The sequence below is a fragment of the Schistocerca gregaria genome, chromosome X (genome assembly GCF_023897955.1).
Source record: "Schistocerca gregaria isolate iqSchGreg1 chromosome X, iqSchGreg1.2, whole genome shotgun sequence".
Lineage (NCBI taxonomy): Eukaryota > Metazoa > Arthropoda > Insecta > Orthoptera > Acrididae > Schistocerca > Schistocerca gregaria.
In genome coordinates this window covers 644,121,370-644,138,896 of record NC_064931.1, presented here as the reverse complement: position 1 = coordinate 644,138,896, position 17,527 = coordinate 644,121,370, and the positions used below count along the sequence as shown (strand labels likewise).

At 42.6% G+C, this 17,527-nt stretch overlaps 1 protein-coding gene across 1 annotated transcript in view; it reads left to right on the top strand.

The window, feature by feature from the left end:
- The first annotated feature begins 311 nt into the window (after positions 1–311).
- Positions 312–17,527, top strand: part of LOC126299138 (sodium-coupled monocarboxylate transporter 1-like) — a 332,547-nt gene continuing 315,331 nt past the window's right edge. Inside the window, exon 1 of the mRNA XM_049990900.1 lies at positions 312–403. Within this exon, the coding sequence (XP_049846857.1) occupies positions 394–403 (10 nt within the window). The 5' untranslated portion in view covers positions 312–393. The remainder of the gene's footprint in view (positions 404–17,527) is intronic.

Genomic DNA, 17,527 nt, shown 5'->3' with positions numbered 1-17,527 from the left:
CACTTCGAATGCACCTGTATATACGCTGTACGGGATATAATCAGCTGAACAGATTTTCCAGTTCGTAATGATTCAACATGAACGTGTATAGACTACACACTGCTATTCAGCAATGGAAGTCTCGGTAACCTTGAATGGCACGCCACTGCACCCAAGCAGTTCGTTCATGAACTGTTGCGTAAACCTATCTTACTACGTCAAAGAGTTGAGAGCACGTAGGTAAATCAGAGCCGGTATCTGGACGGGTAGTCGGAGGAAGAGGGGGAAAACGGGAATCCCGAAAAGCGGCTCTTGCGCTCGGCAGCAGTGACCTCTGCTGTACATGACGCGGAGGGCTTCTACACCTGGCACAGACCTGCGTGGTGGACGGGGAGGTGCAGCCAACAGAGCGCAATGCCGCCAGGTACGTCCACGCCTAGAAAGCTAGTAAGTGCTTGCGCGCGAAAGACGACATTAACTACTGTCGCAAAGTTACAATTTCTATTTCTATCTGCTGATATAGATCTGTCGATAGGCTTTTACTATTTGTTTTGAAATTAATATTAAGATTTACGACAGACATTGCATTGTTTGTTTTTATACTTGCACATTTTTCTAGTCCTTGTTCTTACATTTTACACTATTTACAAGTATGTGCTAGGTTCCAGTTAGTATATAGATAGCTGCAGTATGTAATCTGCAAAATAATACTGAATTCTTTGAAACTCGCTCGAGAGTTTTAAATAGGTGCTTTTCCAACTATAATTGTGATTTTCATCTAAATGTGGGAACGTCGCTATGACTTGACTTTTCCTCTTCATCCTTAGTGTTTGTCGAATGTTGGTTGTGATAGATAATCCACGTTTTCCTATCCATCGAAAACCCAACTTCGACATTTTAAAATTTTATTAATTTATAATTAATTACTTTATTTTTGGAGCAGTGAACCGTTGAGAATTCAGCCTAACGATTTAGTAACAGTTCAGATATGCGCACAACGAAAATTTGCTTGATTTCATTTCACTTCTGGCACATTCGGACAGCGAAGTCTGTTATTCGAGTTAGCATTTCGCTGCAATAAGAGCCCTAAAAATGAAACAACACTCTTCGCTAGGGATAACCTGAAGAGTCAGGAAGCTGCAGAACTATCTGTTGCCGGTCAGAGTGACCGAGCGGTTCTAGGCGCTACAATCTGGAACCGCGCGACCACTACGGTCGCAGATTCGAATCCTACCTCGGGCATGGATGTGCGTGATGTCCTTAGATTATATGGTTTAAGTAGTTCTAAGTTCTAGGGGGCTGATGACCTCAGAAGTTAAGTCCCATAGTGCTCAGAGCCATTTGAACCATTTTGAACTATCCGGTTCAAATGGCTCTGAGCGCTATGGGACTCAACTTCTAAGGCCATCAGTCCTCTAGAACTTAGCACTACTTAAACCTAACTAACATAAGGACATTACACACATCCATGCCCGATGCAGGATTCGAACCTGCGACCGTAGCGTTCACGCGGTTCCAGACTGTAGTGCCTAGAGCCGCACGGCCACTCCGGCCGGCTTGAACTATCTGTTAAGAAAAATGTGCTAAATAATTACAGAAACATTTCTGGAGAAAAGTCGCGAATTACTATTCTTTTTCAAATGACGATGACTATGACTCAATCGGAAGATGCTGTAATGTTTTCTCATATGTTTCACAGTTACTGCTAGGGCCACACTTTTTTTCTGCCCTTCTTCCACCTCACCATCGTTATATTCACGGTTTCCCTATCCTCAGTTATCTCCTTCTGGAGGCTTGTGTTAATAGTCTAGAGATGTCTTACCACTCACGTTTTTCTACCGCAATCTCTTTGTTTTCACTCGCTGCTGCCAGCAGCAGAGCTTCCTTTATGGCAAGTTGAATCGACAATAGTGGACCATTAGACATATGAATAACAGATTTAACAGTAAAAATAGTGTTTTATAGTTCAGTTGAAGAAGCAAGAGAATATATTAATATATTAAAATTTTAATGCCACAAAATGTTAAGCAATTAGGTGTAGCACCAATATCCTTCACAGGAATTAATAGTCGAAGGTGAAAAAAAAAAAAAAAAGCGATTCATCACGAAAGAATTATCCGAATGAGATGGAAAGCGCAGGGGAGTGTCGTGGGACCGTTGCTGCTCACAATATATTTAAATGACCTTGTGGATAACATCGGAAGTTCACTGAGGCTTTTTGCGAATGATGCCGTAGTATATCGAGAGGTTGTAACAATGGAAAATTGTACAGAAATACAGAAGGATCTGCAACGAATTGACGCACGGTGCAGGGAATGGCAATTGAATCTCAATGTAGACAAGTGTAATGTGCTGCGAATACGTAGAAAGAAAGATCCCTTTTCATTTAGCTACAATATAGCAGGTCAGCAACTGGAAGCAGTTAATTCCATAAATTATCTGGGAGTAGGCATTAGAGTTCAAAATGGCTCTGAGCACTATGGGACTTAACATCTGTGGTCATCAGTCCCCTAGAACTACTTAAACCTAACTAACCTAAGGACATCACACACATCCATGCCCGAGGCAGGATTCGAACCTGCGACCATAGCAGTCGTGCGGTTCCGGACTGAGCGCCTGAACCGCTAGACCACCGCGGCCGGCGCGTTATGAGTGATTTAAAATGGAATGACCATATAAAGTTGATCGTCGGTAAAGCAGATGCCAGACTGAGAGTCATTGGAAGAATCCTAAGGAAATGCAATCCGTAAACAAAGAAAGTGCGTTACAGTACACTTGTTCGCCCACTGCTTGAATACTGCTCACCAGTGTGGGATCCTTACCAGATAGGGTTGATAGAAGAGATAGAGAAGATCCAACAGAGAGCAGCACGCTTCGTTACAGGATCATTTAGCAATCGCGAAAGCGTTACGGAGATGATAGATAAACTACAGTGGAAGTCTCTGCAAGAGAGACGCGCAGTAGCTCGGTACGGGCTTTTGTTGAAGTTTCGAGAACATACCCTCACCGAGGAGTCAAGCAGTATATTGCTCCCTCCTACGTATATCTCGCGAAGAGACCATGAGGATAAAATCAGAGAGATTAGAGCCCACACAGAGTCATACCGACAACATTTCTTTCCACCAACAATACTAGACTGGAATAGAAGGGAGAACCGATAGAGGTACTCAAAGGACCCTCCGCCACACACTGTCAGGTGGCTTGGGGAGTATGGATGCAGATGTAGATGAAGATGAACAGACAAACAAATGATTACAATTTCAGAGAAATTAGATGATTTATTTAAGAGAAAGAGTACAAGTCAATAACGCTTTGGTCCACCTCTGGCGCTTGTGCAAGCAGTTATTCGGCTTAGCAACGATTGAGGGAGTTGTTGGATGTCCTCCTGAGGGATATCGTGCAAAATTCTGTCCAAGTGGCGGCCTACATCGGCAAAATCCCGAGATGGTTGGAGGGCCCTGCCCATAATTCTCCAAACATTCTCAGTTAGGGGGAGATCCAGCGACCTAGCTGGCCAAGTCAAGGTTTGGCAAGCACCAAGACAAGCAGTAGTAACTCTCACCGATTGCGAGCTGGCATTATCCTACCATGAAGGGCAGCAAAACGGGGCGTAGTCATTGGTTGACGTACCGCCGTGCTCTGGGGGTGCCGCGGATGACAACCAAAGGGCCCTGCTATGAAATGGAACGGCATCCCAGACCATTCCTCCTGACTGTTGGGTCGTCGGTTGGCGAAGGACAGTCAGGTTGGTATTCCACCGCTGTCCCGGGCATCTCCAGACACGCCTTTGCTAGTCGTCGGGGCTCAATTCGAAGCGGGCCTCGGCACTAAGAAAATTCTACTCTAGTCAATGAAATTCCAGTCCGAAAGTGACAGACACCACTGCAAATGGGCTTGTTGGTGTACAGGGGTCTACAGTAGCGGCACAATGAACGCCGTGAGCTCAACCCCCTTAGTGGTCCTTGTGGTCACTGAAACACCAGTTATATGTAGGATCGGTGATGGTGATGAATCCAGAGCTCTGAGTGCCCCTCTGTCGTCTCCCCGGTCCTCACTTTTTGTCGTCTCACTACGGCGACTGCTCCCTTCTTGACACTGCGTTCAACCTTGATTCACCCATCCCTGCCAGCATCGTCGAATGGTGCCATCGTCCCTATTTAAATGTCGACTGGTTCAAAATGGCTCTGAGCACTATGGGACTTAACATCTATGGTCATCAGTCCCCTAGAACTTAGAACTACTTAAACCTAACTTACCTAAGGACATCACACAACACCCAGTCATCACGAGGCAGAGAAAATCCCTGACCCCGCCGGGAATGTCGACTGGTTCGCCTATTACTCCAACCGGCTTCTTTGAGCCCAACTACACGTCCACTCCAAAATGCTGATATCAGCGTATATTGTCCACACGCCTGTCTGCGAGGCATAGTAACTGTCTAACTGAGTGCACGCAATTAAATTCCTAAATTCTTCATGCCCTGGTATATGTCCCCTGTGTACTATCCTTGGCCTGTGCCCCCTGAAACTGCGCTACAGCATCACACTTTCATCCATGGCCCATCAAAGTTTGCAGTTTTGTATTTTCCTTCGATACCTGTATGAACATAAATCTGCGACGAATTTACATAACTCCTTCGTGGTTCGTCGTTTCTTCTTGCTTTAGAACGTAAAAATTCTAAAAAACAAAATGTCATACTGTGTTGATCGAATTCCAAACAGAATTCTGAAAAACTGTTCTAATCTAATAATGTCGTTCCTTGTATATCACTGGTATAGGGAAATTTCCCAGATAGATTAAAATATCCACTTGTTAAACAGCTTTATAAGAAAGGTTACAAGAAAGACTTGTAGCCGGCAGCTGTGGCTGAGCGGTTCTAGGCGCTTCTCTCCGGAACTGCGCTGCTGCTTCGGTCGCAGGTTCGAATCCTGCCTCGGGCGTGGATGCGTGTGATGTTCTTAGGTTAGTTAGGTTTAAGTAGGTCTAAGTCTAGCGGACTGATGTCCTCAGATGTTAAGTTCCATAGTGCTTAGAGCCATTTGAACCATTTTTGAAAGACTTCTGTGTGTATGGTCCAGTTTGCTTTCTGACGTCACTTTACAAAACATTCGAAAAATCAATATACTGAAGATCAGTCTCAAATGTAAGTAGAAACAGTTAACTTTGCAGAAGACAGTTTGAATTCCAGAGGAATTTCTCGACTGGGAATGTTATTTATATATTCTCTCAGCAAATATTGCGAGACTTACACAATAATATAACACCATCTGGTATTTCTTTATCTTTCCAAGCTGTTTGACTGTGTAGATCATGTTACACTTTGAGAAAAACTTAAGTTTCATGGAACTGATGGCGTTACTCACAATTGGTTTCAATCGCACAGTCGTCAAGTAGGCACCTCTTCAAGGAGTGAGGCATTTCAACTGCACATTATGTACTAACAGAAATAAATCGCAACACCAAAAAATAACTAATCTAGAATAAAGGAATTTCAGCAATACTTTTGAGTAGGTATCGTATTTAAGTGATTAACATCGCAAGATCACAGATATATCTAAGCACAAGATAACCCATTGCAAATGTGAAATGCTGGTACATTAATAACCAAGGTAAGATGGGCGGGGTAGCTGCGCGGTCTTGGGCGTCCTGTCACGGTTTGCACGGCTCCTTCCGTAGGAGGTTCGAGTTCTCCCTCCGGCATGGGTGTGTGTGTTGTCATTAGCGTAAGTTAGTTAGATTAAGTAGTAGTGTGTAAACCTAGGGACCGATACCTCAGCAGTTCGGTCCCATAGGACCTTACCACAAATTTCCAAAAAATAACCCAGGTAACCGTCAGAATGTTGAATACAAGCATGCAAACATGCATGCATTGTGTTGTACAGGTGCCGGATATCGGTTTGTGGGATGGAGCTTCATGTCTGTTGTAATTGGTCTGTCAGTGCAGGAACGGTTAGTGCTATTTGTGAACGGCACTAGAATTGTCGTCCGATGATGTCCCATATGTGCTCAATTGGAGACAGATCTGGTGACTGAGCAGGGCAAGGCAATATGTCGACACTCTGTAGAGCATGTTGGGTTACAATAGCGATATGTGAGCGCGCGATATCCTGTTGGAATACACCCTGTGGAATGCTGCTCGTGAATGGTAGCACAACGGGTCGAATCACTAGACTGACGTACAAATTTGCAGTCAGGATGCGTGGGATAACCACTAGAGTGCTCCTGCTGTCATACGAAACAGCACCCTAGACCATAACTCCGGGGCCCACCCCCCCACCCCCACCCACCCCCCCCTCCCCATGCTCTGACTGAGCTGTTCTAGACGCTTCAGTCCGGAACTGCACGGCTACTGCGGTCGCAGGTTCGAATCCTGCCACGGGCATGCATGTATGTGATCTCCTTAGGTTAGTTAGGTTTAAGTATTTGTAAGGGACTGATGACATCAGATATTCAGTCCCATAGTGTTCAGAGCCATTTGAATCATTTTGTAGTGTAACATACTCATTAATGTTAACACTTATCATGTGTACATATGATTTAAGCTGACTCATGCCACATTTGAATTGAAAAATCGTTGTAATGGTATTTGGAACATGTAACTAACGAACAAACAAACTAATATAAGTAATGTAATATTACGAAAGTTTGTTAATAATTTCCCTGTTACCTTACATTTTTATTCGTTTTCACGTTTCTGGTACTTACTGATAGATGTCGTACTGGCTGCCTACAGGAAATGGATTTTCACAATTTAAACGTGAATACACTGTAAAAAATATCTTCTGAAACCACGGCAAAACTGACGACGGTATAATAATAATTTAAATACAATTATATCTTATGTTGCGAAAGAACCCAAACACGTTGAGTACGGAATGACAGCTCTTTTTATATGTTGGTAAACCAACATAATGCCCATAAACAAAAAAACAATTAATTTCTGGAGCCTGTCTCATCACTTAAATAACCGGGAATGTGAAACATCGCGAGAATATGATATATTGAATACGGATGACAGATATAAGCAGTAAAACGTCGTTTCATATCATCTGGTGTATTCGGGATCTCCTTTGTCTTTTAGTGAATTAGTTTCTCACATCTTCTAGGCGTAATTCATTAATGGTGTGCTTTCGGATGTTCGGTAAAAATTTTATTGTCAGTTATATTCACAGTATTTCTATCATCAACCCATTCGTCTTACTCAGGTACTAAGAGATCTGTTTTTATGTATGCTCACTGCTGGCACTCCAGTCACAACCGAGTTGGAAATTTGGAAATTTGCGGTAAGATCTTATGGGACCAAACTGCTGAAGTCATCGGTCCCTAAGCTTACACACTACTTAATCGAACTTAAACTAACTTACGCTAAGACAACACACAAACCCATGCCCGAAGGAGCATGCCGTCGGGGGGAGTTACACGAACCGTGGCAAGACGCCTCTGACCGCGAGGTCCGAGTAGGACTCCTGGCACCCATTACGCTCTTTGATATTCATTTGTTTTACGGAAAGTGCTGTGTTGTTCTGCGAAACATCCATTCTCCAACTATTTACCAGCTTTGGTGGATGTTACGGCTGGCGAGATCTTTCGAAAGATTCCGTAATTATGCTGTTCCAGTTATTTGATATTTGTACTACAATACTCATCTGTCGTATTTTATTTGACGTTAATAACTCTGTGCATCGGCTGGCGTAATTTAATTTCTTACTTACTACAGAAATCGATTGGTAATGGTGATTGTTGCCGACTTACGTGGTGGGCCTTAATCAAAGTGATATTTCATTCAATTTTGATTTACAGTTAAATGCTTTTGCGAAGTTCTCTATTTTAACAATATTAATCGTCAGTGGAAATTATTTGTTGCGTTAATGGACATTAGACTCTCTGAGTCTTAAAACATGAGCATGTATGTTGAACAACAGAATAAACTTTTTATATTAATTTCCTCGGCTAGTCAGTTCACTTTAAAGCGAAAAATCTTTAGTTGTTAATTACAGTTCCAGCCTACACAAGCGCGAGAGTATTTTTTCTTACCTCAATTAACCATTGCATTGTAGTCGGAGTTCTGTCTCTGGCTCTCGACTGTTGTAATGAATTACTTTTGAATACATTATGGAAGTGACAGTGATCAATGTGTTACAAATATTTACTATTGAAAACAGTCTTGATCACGATTTATTTATTAAGGTAATAAATCCTGATCAAGACTGTCTTTAATAGTAAATGTTGTAATGAAAATAAGAATCTCAAAGCTACGTATTTTTTGCAACGTCGGGCGGCTGTGGAGAAAAGTGTATATTGTGTTAATAGCGGGCGAGTTTTTCGCTTCCGCTAATTTTTAAAGTTAATATCGCTGCGTAATGGCGTCGTTGGCTGCATCGGCCGTTGCGATTGTTGCACTGTAAATTACTCGAATGTAGATTAATTCAAGGAAGGTGGACATGAAATCGGGATCACCTCTTACAAATTAAAAGTGAACAATAATATTAAATCAATATATCATCCACTTAATTAGTACAAATATGCTTACATATGCCAGCACTCGCACGATATCCGTCTACACGTAACCAAGGCAAGAGAAGAAGTAAAGACGACTAAAATATTAACAAAAGAACGTATCTTGTCGTCTCTTTAGATCATTTTGTTATATTTTTTTGCCCTCGAAACTTACACAGAGAAATTATTATAATACGGATACATGAGAAAAATGTATGTCCGCCTCAGCGGCTGGTGTCCACTTATTATTCAATTTTTAATTGTCTCTTCTTTATAAATACTGTTTTTAAGCCTTTTCTTATTATTTCACTGGGGACGCTATATTGCCCCCCGAAATGTTTATGTCATAAAAAAATGTTCGTGTTTTTTGACATAAATATTTCCTATTTCATGTCCACAGTGTTCTCACACATGCAGTTTTTCCTTTCACAGTCTACATATGTCACATCGTATGTTTCAGTCGTTGTACTTAATAACGTTTGTTGCACACAAAATAATACAGATTAAACTATTTGCATAACTATACAATTGATTACGAATATAGTCATGTAAAAAAGAAACGAACATAGAATACAATTAGTTTGACAGTTATGACATGTTACATTGGTACATTCATTTTGGCCGCTTCTTTTTGTTGTTGCAGCTTATGCAGTGTTCGAAGGTATACAATTACGACTTACTCTGTAATTCTTGCAGTCCCAGGGGTGTCAACTTTTCGCTCCCCATTTGGCGCGACAGTAAGGAAACCATGGGGAAAACCTCGGCGGAGCGACAGACTAACCGCTTTGGTTACTTTAACTTAATTCTTTTTGGGATGTGATTGGAGTACAGGATGTGCATACGTACCGAACAATTTTTCGTTGCGCTATGCAAAGAAATGAGGTCATTATAACAATTAATATATCGTCGTTATTGATTGCGGTGTCGTTGATGATCTACGACGCGATGTTTAGCTCGCGACGGCACCGGTTGGTGTGTTCGATGCTCGGCGTTCGCGGCGGTTGCGGAGAGGTCAACGCCCGCTCGACGCCAGCGTGTCTCTCGCCGCCGCGGAACGTCAGAATCAGCTGATCGGCTGCACCATTGGCGATGCGTTTCTGTCTCGGCCGCGCGTGGCGGAGTGGGATAATATCGGCCCTCCGCGCTTGTTGGCAGGAGTCAGCTCTGTTACGCATTGGCGGCCTGTGTCACCGAGCGGTTCTAGGCGCTTCAGTCTGGAACCGCGCGACCGCTACGGTCGCAGGTTCGAAGCCTGCCTCGGGCTTGGATGTGTGTTATGTCCTTAGGTTAGGGAGGTATAAGTAGTTCTGAGTTCCAGAGGACTGATGACCTCAGATGTGAAGTCCCATAGTGCTTAGGGCCATTTGAACCATTTGCTACGCGTCTCCGACGTAGTACATGAAGCATACACGCAAACAACGTAATATTTCCTCCCGCTGCAGATGGTTACGCTAGTGGGAAAGAAGCATTTATTAGGCGGCAGTTGTTGTTAAGCTTCCGCCAGTTTCCGAGTGTCAAGCCAGCATTGTCTTGCAGAATACATGACCTGGATCTTCTCCCGTGATTGCAGTTTTGATGCGATACTGTTTCTGTTGCACGTCAGTTTTTTTGATAAAATTATTTATGTTTTCGCTTCACTCGCAGGCACGGGTGTGTGTCCAATACGAGCTTAGCATAAACATTCGCCGTTTCTGCGGTTGCTGTTTTGCAACAGTCCACGCATCGCATTCCAATCTCGCATTATTGTACTCACTGATATTACACTCTGTCCCAAAAATATTGACTGTGGGTTCACTTTACGTTAACAGTTCACATTTATAAGCAAATTCACAGTTTTTCGTGCGTAATATTGGCGTTTGGCATCTTCCCTGCTGTTGAACGTTCACTTCACTGTCCGTATTCACAGTTTCACCTTCACAGTTTTTCACACTACTTAAAGTAACAGTTTCGATTAGTTCACAAACACTAATGTATTTAATTCAGTCTGAACTGGATTTTACCAGTCTCTCGCACTACTTACCTCGTTCCATTTTCCACTTACAGAGTCGTACTTGCCTTCAGACTTTTGACTATACAATCGTATTTCCGTCTCATCTGAGGTAAGTCCCCATGTCATGTCTGCCTACTCATTGCCTACTTTCTCTCCAGAGCCAGGCTCGACTTTACAAAACTTTGCTTCTCGCATTATTTTACACGTTTTGTAATCTAGGCCTAGCGTGCAAGTTCCTAGATTAGTGTTAGATTTGTGACTTTTGTTTACACGATAAATTCGTGCAAATCTCGGCCTTAGCAGATGGCATTATATTTTAACAGTGCTTCGCGGTAGTCGCGTTTACTGATCTGCTTTGTACCTTGTCCACAACACATGAGGTACCTTGGGTGATGTACACCCTGCACTCATGTTGTATAGTAAATTATGATTGATCGTATTTGAGGATCGGTATAGGCATAAATACATGGAATAACATATACACTATAATATTGAATTTCATAAATTTCATTACTACTAAAGTTCCAAAATATTCATGACTCACTAATGAAAAATTACATGCTGTAGCATTTATTTGGTAATATTTTAAAGCATTTTTAAAAATTAAATTTGTAAAATATTCTTAAATATACGTTCATCTTTTTAAATGCAATTGCTTTCAAATTACTGTTATTCCTTAACATCTACAAAATTGAATCGCACTAATCCTATGTGCCTCATTGTCTTTACCTGTTACACTACAATATGAACATTTACGCACAGAAAAAATGCACTAAAAACTTAACCTACTACCCGCATATGTAAAAGTTGCTCTACTGAGCGAACTTCTTGAAGTTCAAGAATTGTTCAAATGGCTCTGAGTACTATGGGACTCAACTGCTGTGGTCATTAGTCCCCTATAACTTAGAACTACTTAAACCTAACTAACCTAAGGACATCACACACATCCATGCCCGAGGCAGGATTCGAACCTGCGACCGTAGCAGTCGTACGGTTCCGGACTGCGCGCCTAGAACCGCGAGACCACCGCGGCCGGCAAACTTCTTTAAGTCTTTGTTTGGATAGAGTCCTTTGATCTCTTCAGATTCTACGTCACCCAACAAATAGCTACATCCATGTGGTATGTCTATGATTTTATAGGGCCCGGCATACACCGGTTGCCATTTCTTATTTTTTTCGCTAACAGCGATGACTTGGGATGAGTCCTTATTAGCGCCAAGTCACCTGCTTGATACAGTGTTACCTTCTTTATCTTCTTGTCATGCTTCTCCTTTCGGCGCACCGCACATCTCGTTAAATTATTTAAAGTCTCAGCTACAATTTGTTCTTGAGGTACAACTTGTCGTGATACAGTCGGTAATGATGACAGTCAGCTGTCGGTATCATTCTTTCCAAAAATGACTTCTAGTGGAGTATAACCGGTGACTGAATGTGGCAATCTATTGTGGAGTCCCTCAAAAGTCGAAACGTATTCTGCCCACTTGGTGTGGCGATTCGGAATGTAAGTTCTCATGAACCTGATCAGTTCTTTAAAGGTACGCTCTACAAGACTGCTTTCAGGGTGAAATCGAGCTACAAAAATGTGTTTAATACCTTGCTCTTGTAGAAACGTTTTCCATTCCAGTAAAATAGGTGGCATTATCGGATAATATGGTCTGTGGTTTGCCAACATTAACAAAATAATCTGTTCGTAATTTCTGAATGAGGGGTGTGGCCGTTGAAGTTTTTACAGGATACAATTTTAGAAATGGCATCATATACAGCAAATATATATTTCACACCACCTCTGCCAGTGGGTAGCGGCCCTATAATGTCAACGGAAACTAGTCGTAATGGTTTGTTAGCAACAACAGGGTGCAATTCATTTACAGTGGGCAGATTTGTAGGTTTCGTCCTTTCAAAAACTACACATGTCCTTACAACAGTCTGAATTATTCTTTTCATATTCCTAAATAGACATTGTCTTGCGAGAAGTGCTCTACATTTTTCAATGCCCACGTGTCCCCACGAAAGGTGCACGTACCAGATTAAATCACTGATACATACTTCCGGTGCACAAATACACCACAAGTCATTGTTAACATCCTTCTGGTAATATAATACCCCATTTTGCACAGAATAATGGCTACCTATCTGATTTCCGCCTGAAGCTAGGAGTTCTTGTTTGACTCTTCCCAAGGCGGTTCAAATGGCCCTGAGCACTATGGGTCTTAACATCTATGGTCATCAGTCCCCTAGAACTTAGAACTACTTAAACCTAACTAACCTAAAGACAGCACACAACACCCAGTCATCACGAGGCAGAGAAAATCCCTGACACCGCCGGGAATCGAACCCAGGAACCCGGTCCCAAGGCGGGATCTGCGTCCTGTAACCTAGGCAGTTGCTTTCACGCCTGCAGGAACTTTTTGCGACAAATAGGGTCTTTCATGACTAAAATTTTGTGATCTGTTGCGTGTTCTAGTATTGTTCTTAGCTCAGGCAGACCTTGCGGCAACTGTGACAAAACATTAGGTATTACATTGTCACAACCTTTTATATACATTATTTGAAATTGATATTCCTGCAGAGCAAGCACCCACCTAGTCAACCTGTCGTGCATTAACTTGCATGTCAGCTAAAAACTTAAGGCCTAATGATGACAGAAAATTTTTACATTTTTTCCGTACACATAATATCTGTCCTTCTTCATGGCACATACTACTGCTAGTGTTTCGAGTTCTGTGACTTTATATGATCGTTCACAACTTGACAACACTCGGCTTGCGAAACCGATTATTCTTACGTTCTTGTTTCCACCTTCCTCATCGATAAACAAGCCCTAGTCCGACAGTGGAAGCGTGTGTGGCAAGGCAAAATTCCTTTGACATGTCAGGATGTGACAGTAGATTAGCATCTGGAAGGGCTTGTCGTATTTGCTCAAATGACTGCTGGCACGGTTCATTCCATATCCAGGGTGTATTCTTTCTCAACAAGTTTAACAGGGTATTATCATTTAAAAACTGGTCAGGTATGAATCGTCTGAAAAATAACACTAGACCCAGAAACGCCTTAAACTATTTCTTAGTTCTAGGAGGGGGGAAGTTCTCAATTGCTGCCATTTTCTTCGGATTGGGCACAATTCCTTTAGGTGATATTACATGACCAAGAAATTTTATTCTCTCTCTGCCAAATTTGGATTTTGCGAGGTTTGCGGTTACGCCCACCTCAGAAAAGCACGTCTCAGCGTGTCCATGTGGATTTCCCAATCGGGAGTAGCTGTTAATAAGTCATCGACATACAACACTACTCGGTCCAACAAATCTGGTCCTAATACTGTATCGAGCGCTGCAATGATGACGCCTACAGTAACATTTAATCCAAATGGTAAAACTTTAAATTGGTAACTTCTGCCAGCAAACACAAAGGCAGTGTATTTTTTTGATGATTCAGTTAGTGGGATTTGCCAATACGACGAACGCATATCGATAGAGGTCAGATATTTAATTCCATAAAACTTCTGTATCTGTTCATCCAGGTTTTCTGGTCGCGTTCTGACAGGTGCAATAATTTCGTTAATATCGCGCGCATCAAGCACGAGGCTTATACTGCCGTCCGCTTTTGATACTGCCACGAGCGGACTGCTGTACGGAGATAGGGATAGTTCAATTATCCCCAGTCCGCAGCTCGTGGTCGTGCGATAGCGTTCTCGCTTCCCGCGCCCGGGTTCCCGCGTTCGATTCCCGGCGGGGTCAGGGATTTTCTCTGCCTCGTGATGACTGGGTGTTGTGTGATGTCCTTAGGTTAGTTAACTTTAAGTAGTTCTAAGTTCTAGGGGACTGATGACCATCGATGTTAAGTCCCACAGTGCTCAGAGCCATTTTTTTGAATTATCCCCCAATTAAGCATTTTTCTTATTTCCTTCGTAACTGACACCTTCTTTGACCACGGAATGGTGTAGTCTGCGTGACAGAAAGTATCGTTAGTTACCACTTCGATGTTATAGGTGTAGCCCTCGATAACACCGGGTTGTTCCGAAAACACATTCTCATAGTCTGTAAGTAGCTGAGTCAATTCGTTCTGTTGTGCACCAGTCAAATTTTCTGACTTCATGACTTTCAGTTTTCTTTTTTCCTCTCTGTCTTCAGTAATAAACTCTTTATAATATGCTTGTCTTGTACTTAACTCAGAATATAAATTCATTACCTGTATTCCTTCGAATCTATACTGAAACCTCCGGCAGTTTTTACCGTGCGCTTCCCGAGTTCTCAACAATGGCAAAATTACACGTCTAACCTCATTCATAAGGCTTACTTCCCCGCATAACAGGTCGATTTTTGCGTCCCTATGGCGTAAAAATTCCATCCCCAGGATGCAAGCAACACCTAATCCCTTAACTAACTTTCCATTGCTTCATTTCCTAACGTAAGCTCGACTTGCACCTGGTGCTTTATGATTTGAGATTGTGCACCTATTGCACCTCTTACTCGACAATTCTTCACTGGCAATACTGGTATTCTATTATTTTGACCCAAGTACTCGTAAAAATTTGCACTCATGACATTGGTTGACGCATCGGTATCGACTATTATCTGTATTGGTGCTCCCCAAATACCTGCTTGCAATATAGCCTGCACAACACTTTTGTCGGTTCGGTTACATTTCTGCGGTATATCTACAAGTTCCTTTTCTATTGTTATTCCCTCATTGTTTCTCAGCATACAAAGTTTAAGGCTGTCATCCGTGAATGTGCCCTCACTACACCTTCCTGCAGCCAACAACGGAGAGCGTATTGTGGCTGTTTTTAGTTTAACGGATGAGCATTAGTGGGTTGACAGTTGTCTGTCACTTCCACTAATCTCATATTGTGGTTCTGGTTGTTGTTGTTGCTACTGTTGGGTTGGCCGCCCTGCCTCCCCGATGGTGTATTTTGATACTGTATATGGCTCTGGTTTTGCGGTGGCCGGTTGTAACTTCCTGACATGTTCTGTGATGGACTTGGATTGGCGTTCCATTTTGGCGCTGCGTTTCGTTGCTACTGTGGTGTCGGTTCATTATAACTACGCCACTGGTTTCGGTTGCTCCGCCATTGCGAATAGCCGTTACCATTACATCCACTAGTCATGCGTCCATCATGACGTCTCTTCCGATGTTCACGATTACAACCGTTTCCGTTATACCCATTGCCATTGTTTGTGCATCGATTCTGTTGCCGGTGCTCTTGCCTATTCCCGTTACCATTTGGTACTGAGTTACTACCGTTACTGTTGCTGCCATTGTAATCGGCTTTTTGTGATTACAGCCTGCATGGTTCCACTTGTTTTCGGTTTTAATGTCTACGATCAATAAGTCAAAGGAATCCAGTATTCCCATGAATTGTTCTATGTCATATTCCGGCACATTGATGAAATATCTTTCAATTTCACTGGGCAACTTCATTTTTATTAATCGGATTATGTCACGATCGGACATGGGCTCGTCCCAGTACCTGGTTTTGTTTATATACTTTTCAAAATATTTGCGTAATGTTTCTGGACTGACAACTCCTTGCGTAGTCTTTCTTGGACGCTGTCGGACCAGAATTTTTGCAAGAATGCACCTTCAAACTGTTGCATCGTTAGACATTTTTCGGACACGTTGATGGCCCACAGTGCCGCGTCACCTTGAATAAAGGAGACGGCGAACTGTATTCTTTGTCTTTCCGTCCATGTCCTGGGAAACACATTCCTGAAGCTCTTAATAAATACCACATCGTGGATATTTCATTTTTCGCTAATGAAAAGTTGGAATGTCCTGTGTTTTATCACATTGTCCTCCTTTTTGCACATCTGATTGCTACCTTCTGTGGCATTCATTACTTCGTGTTGTGCGCTGCACGGTATCGCATGTTGTTCGTGCCCGTAATTCACATTAGGTTGCGGTTGCGCACTCGCACCCTGCATACCGTCTGCGTTATTATAGTAATCAGTACGCGAAGTCGGATTCATTATCTGTCCGCCAATGTTTACATAGCTTTCCAACACAGTTTCCGCGAGACCTCCTGCTGCCAATTCGGCAACTCCGCTGTCACGCAGGATTTTTTGATCTGTGTTAATTCGGCGTGTAGTGCGGCAGCGCTAGCGTCAATATTTACACTCGCGGCCGTAGTCGCTTGTTCTACAGCTGTGTTTACATCGCTTTCAATCCTTGCAGATATCTCGCGATGATTTACTTCTAGTCATTCATTAAATTCTTTTTCGACTTTTTGAGCTTGCACTTCCAAATATGTATCAATACTTTTCCGTGCATCTATCTGCACATTATCCACGCGGTTGATTAAAGTCTGGACATTGCCTTCAAGCCTAGCCTGCGATATCTGTAATTTTTGCATCTCGCCGGCTAAGCTTTGCACAAGATCGAGTATTTCTATGCAAGCGTCCCGCATTTCGGCAAGTTCGCTTTGAATACTGTCTAGTTTTGCTTCACTACGCTGCTCTTGCTCACTGAGCTTTTCCGTTAATTTTTCCTCCTGATCATGTAGCATCTGAGCCAGTTCTTGGTCTCTTTCTTTTTCCCTCTGTTTCGACATCCTTTCTTTTTCCCTTTCTTTCTGTCCTCTATGTTGCTCCTGCTCATAGAGCATCTGAGCAAATTTCTGCTCATAGAGCATCTGAGCAAATTTCTGAACTCTCTCCCTATGTCTTTCTACTAGCCTGCGCAGAAATTCTGCGAACCTGTCTGCAGCCGGTGAGCGTACTGGTGCCCCGCTGAATCTAGCACTCGATTGGCCCCCCTACCCAGGCAGTGGTGTTGTTATTCTATTCTCATTCTGCTGTGGGGTGTCATTCACAGTCCACAGATCCTCGCCCCCCGCTCCGTAAATTATGTTATCCGAGGCGGTGGCTTTTGAATCGTTTACGTTTTGCAAATAATCCTCACATTCCATGTCAACAAAATTTTGTTCGTCTGGTACGGATGCTTTAGATTTTCCTATCTTACCCATAACAAATTCAGTTTAAGCCACTGACAAATCTTTAACGCTGATACACACACGAATAACTATGCCCTCCAAAAATAAACACATAAACACACAAATACAAACAA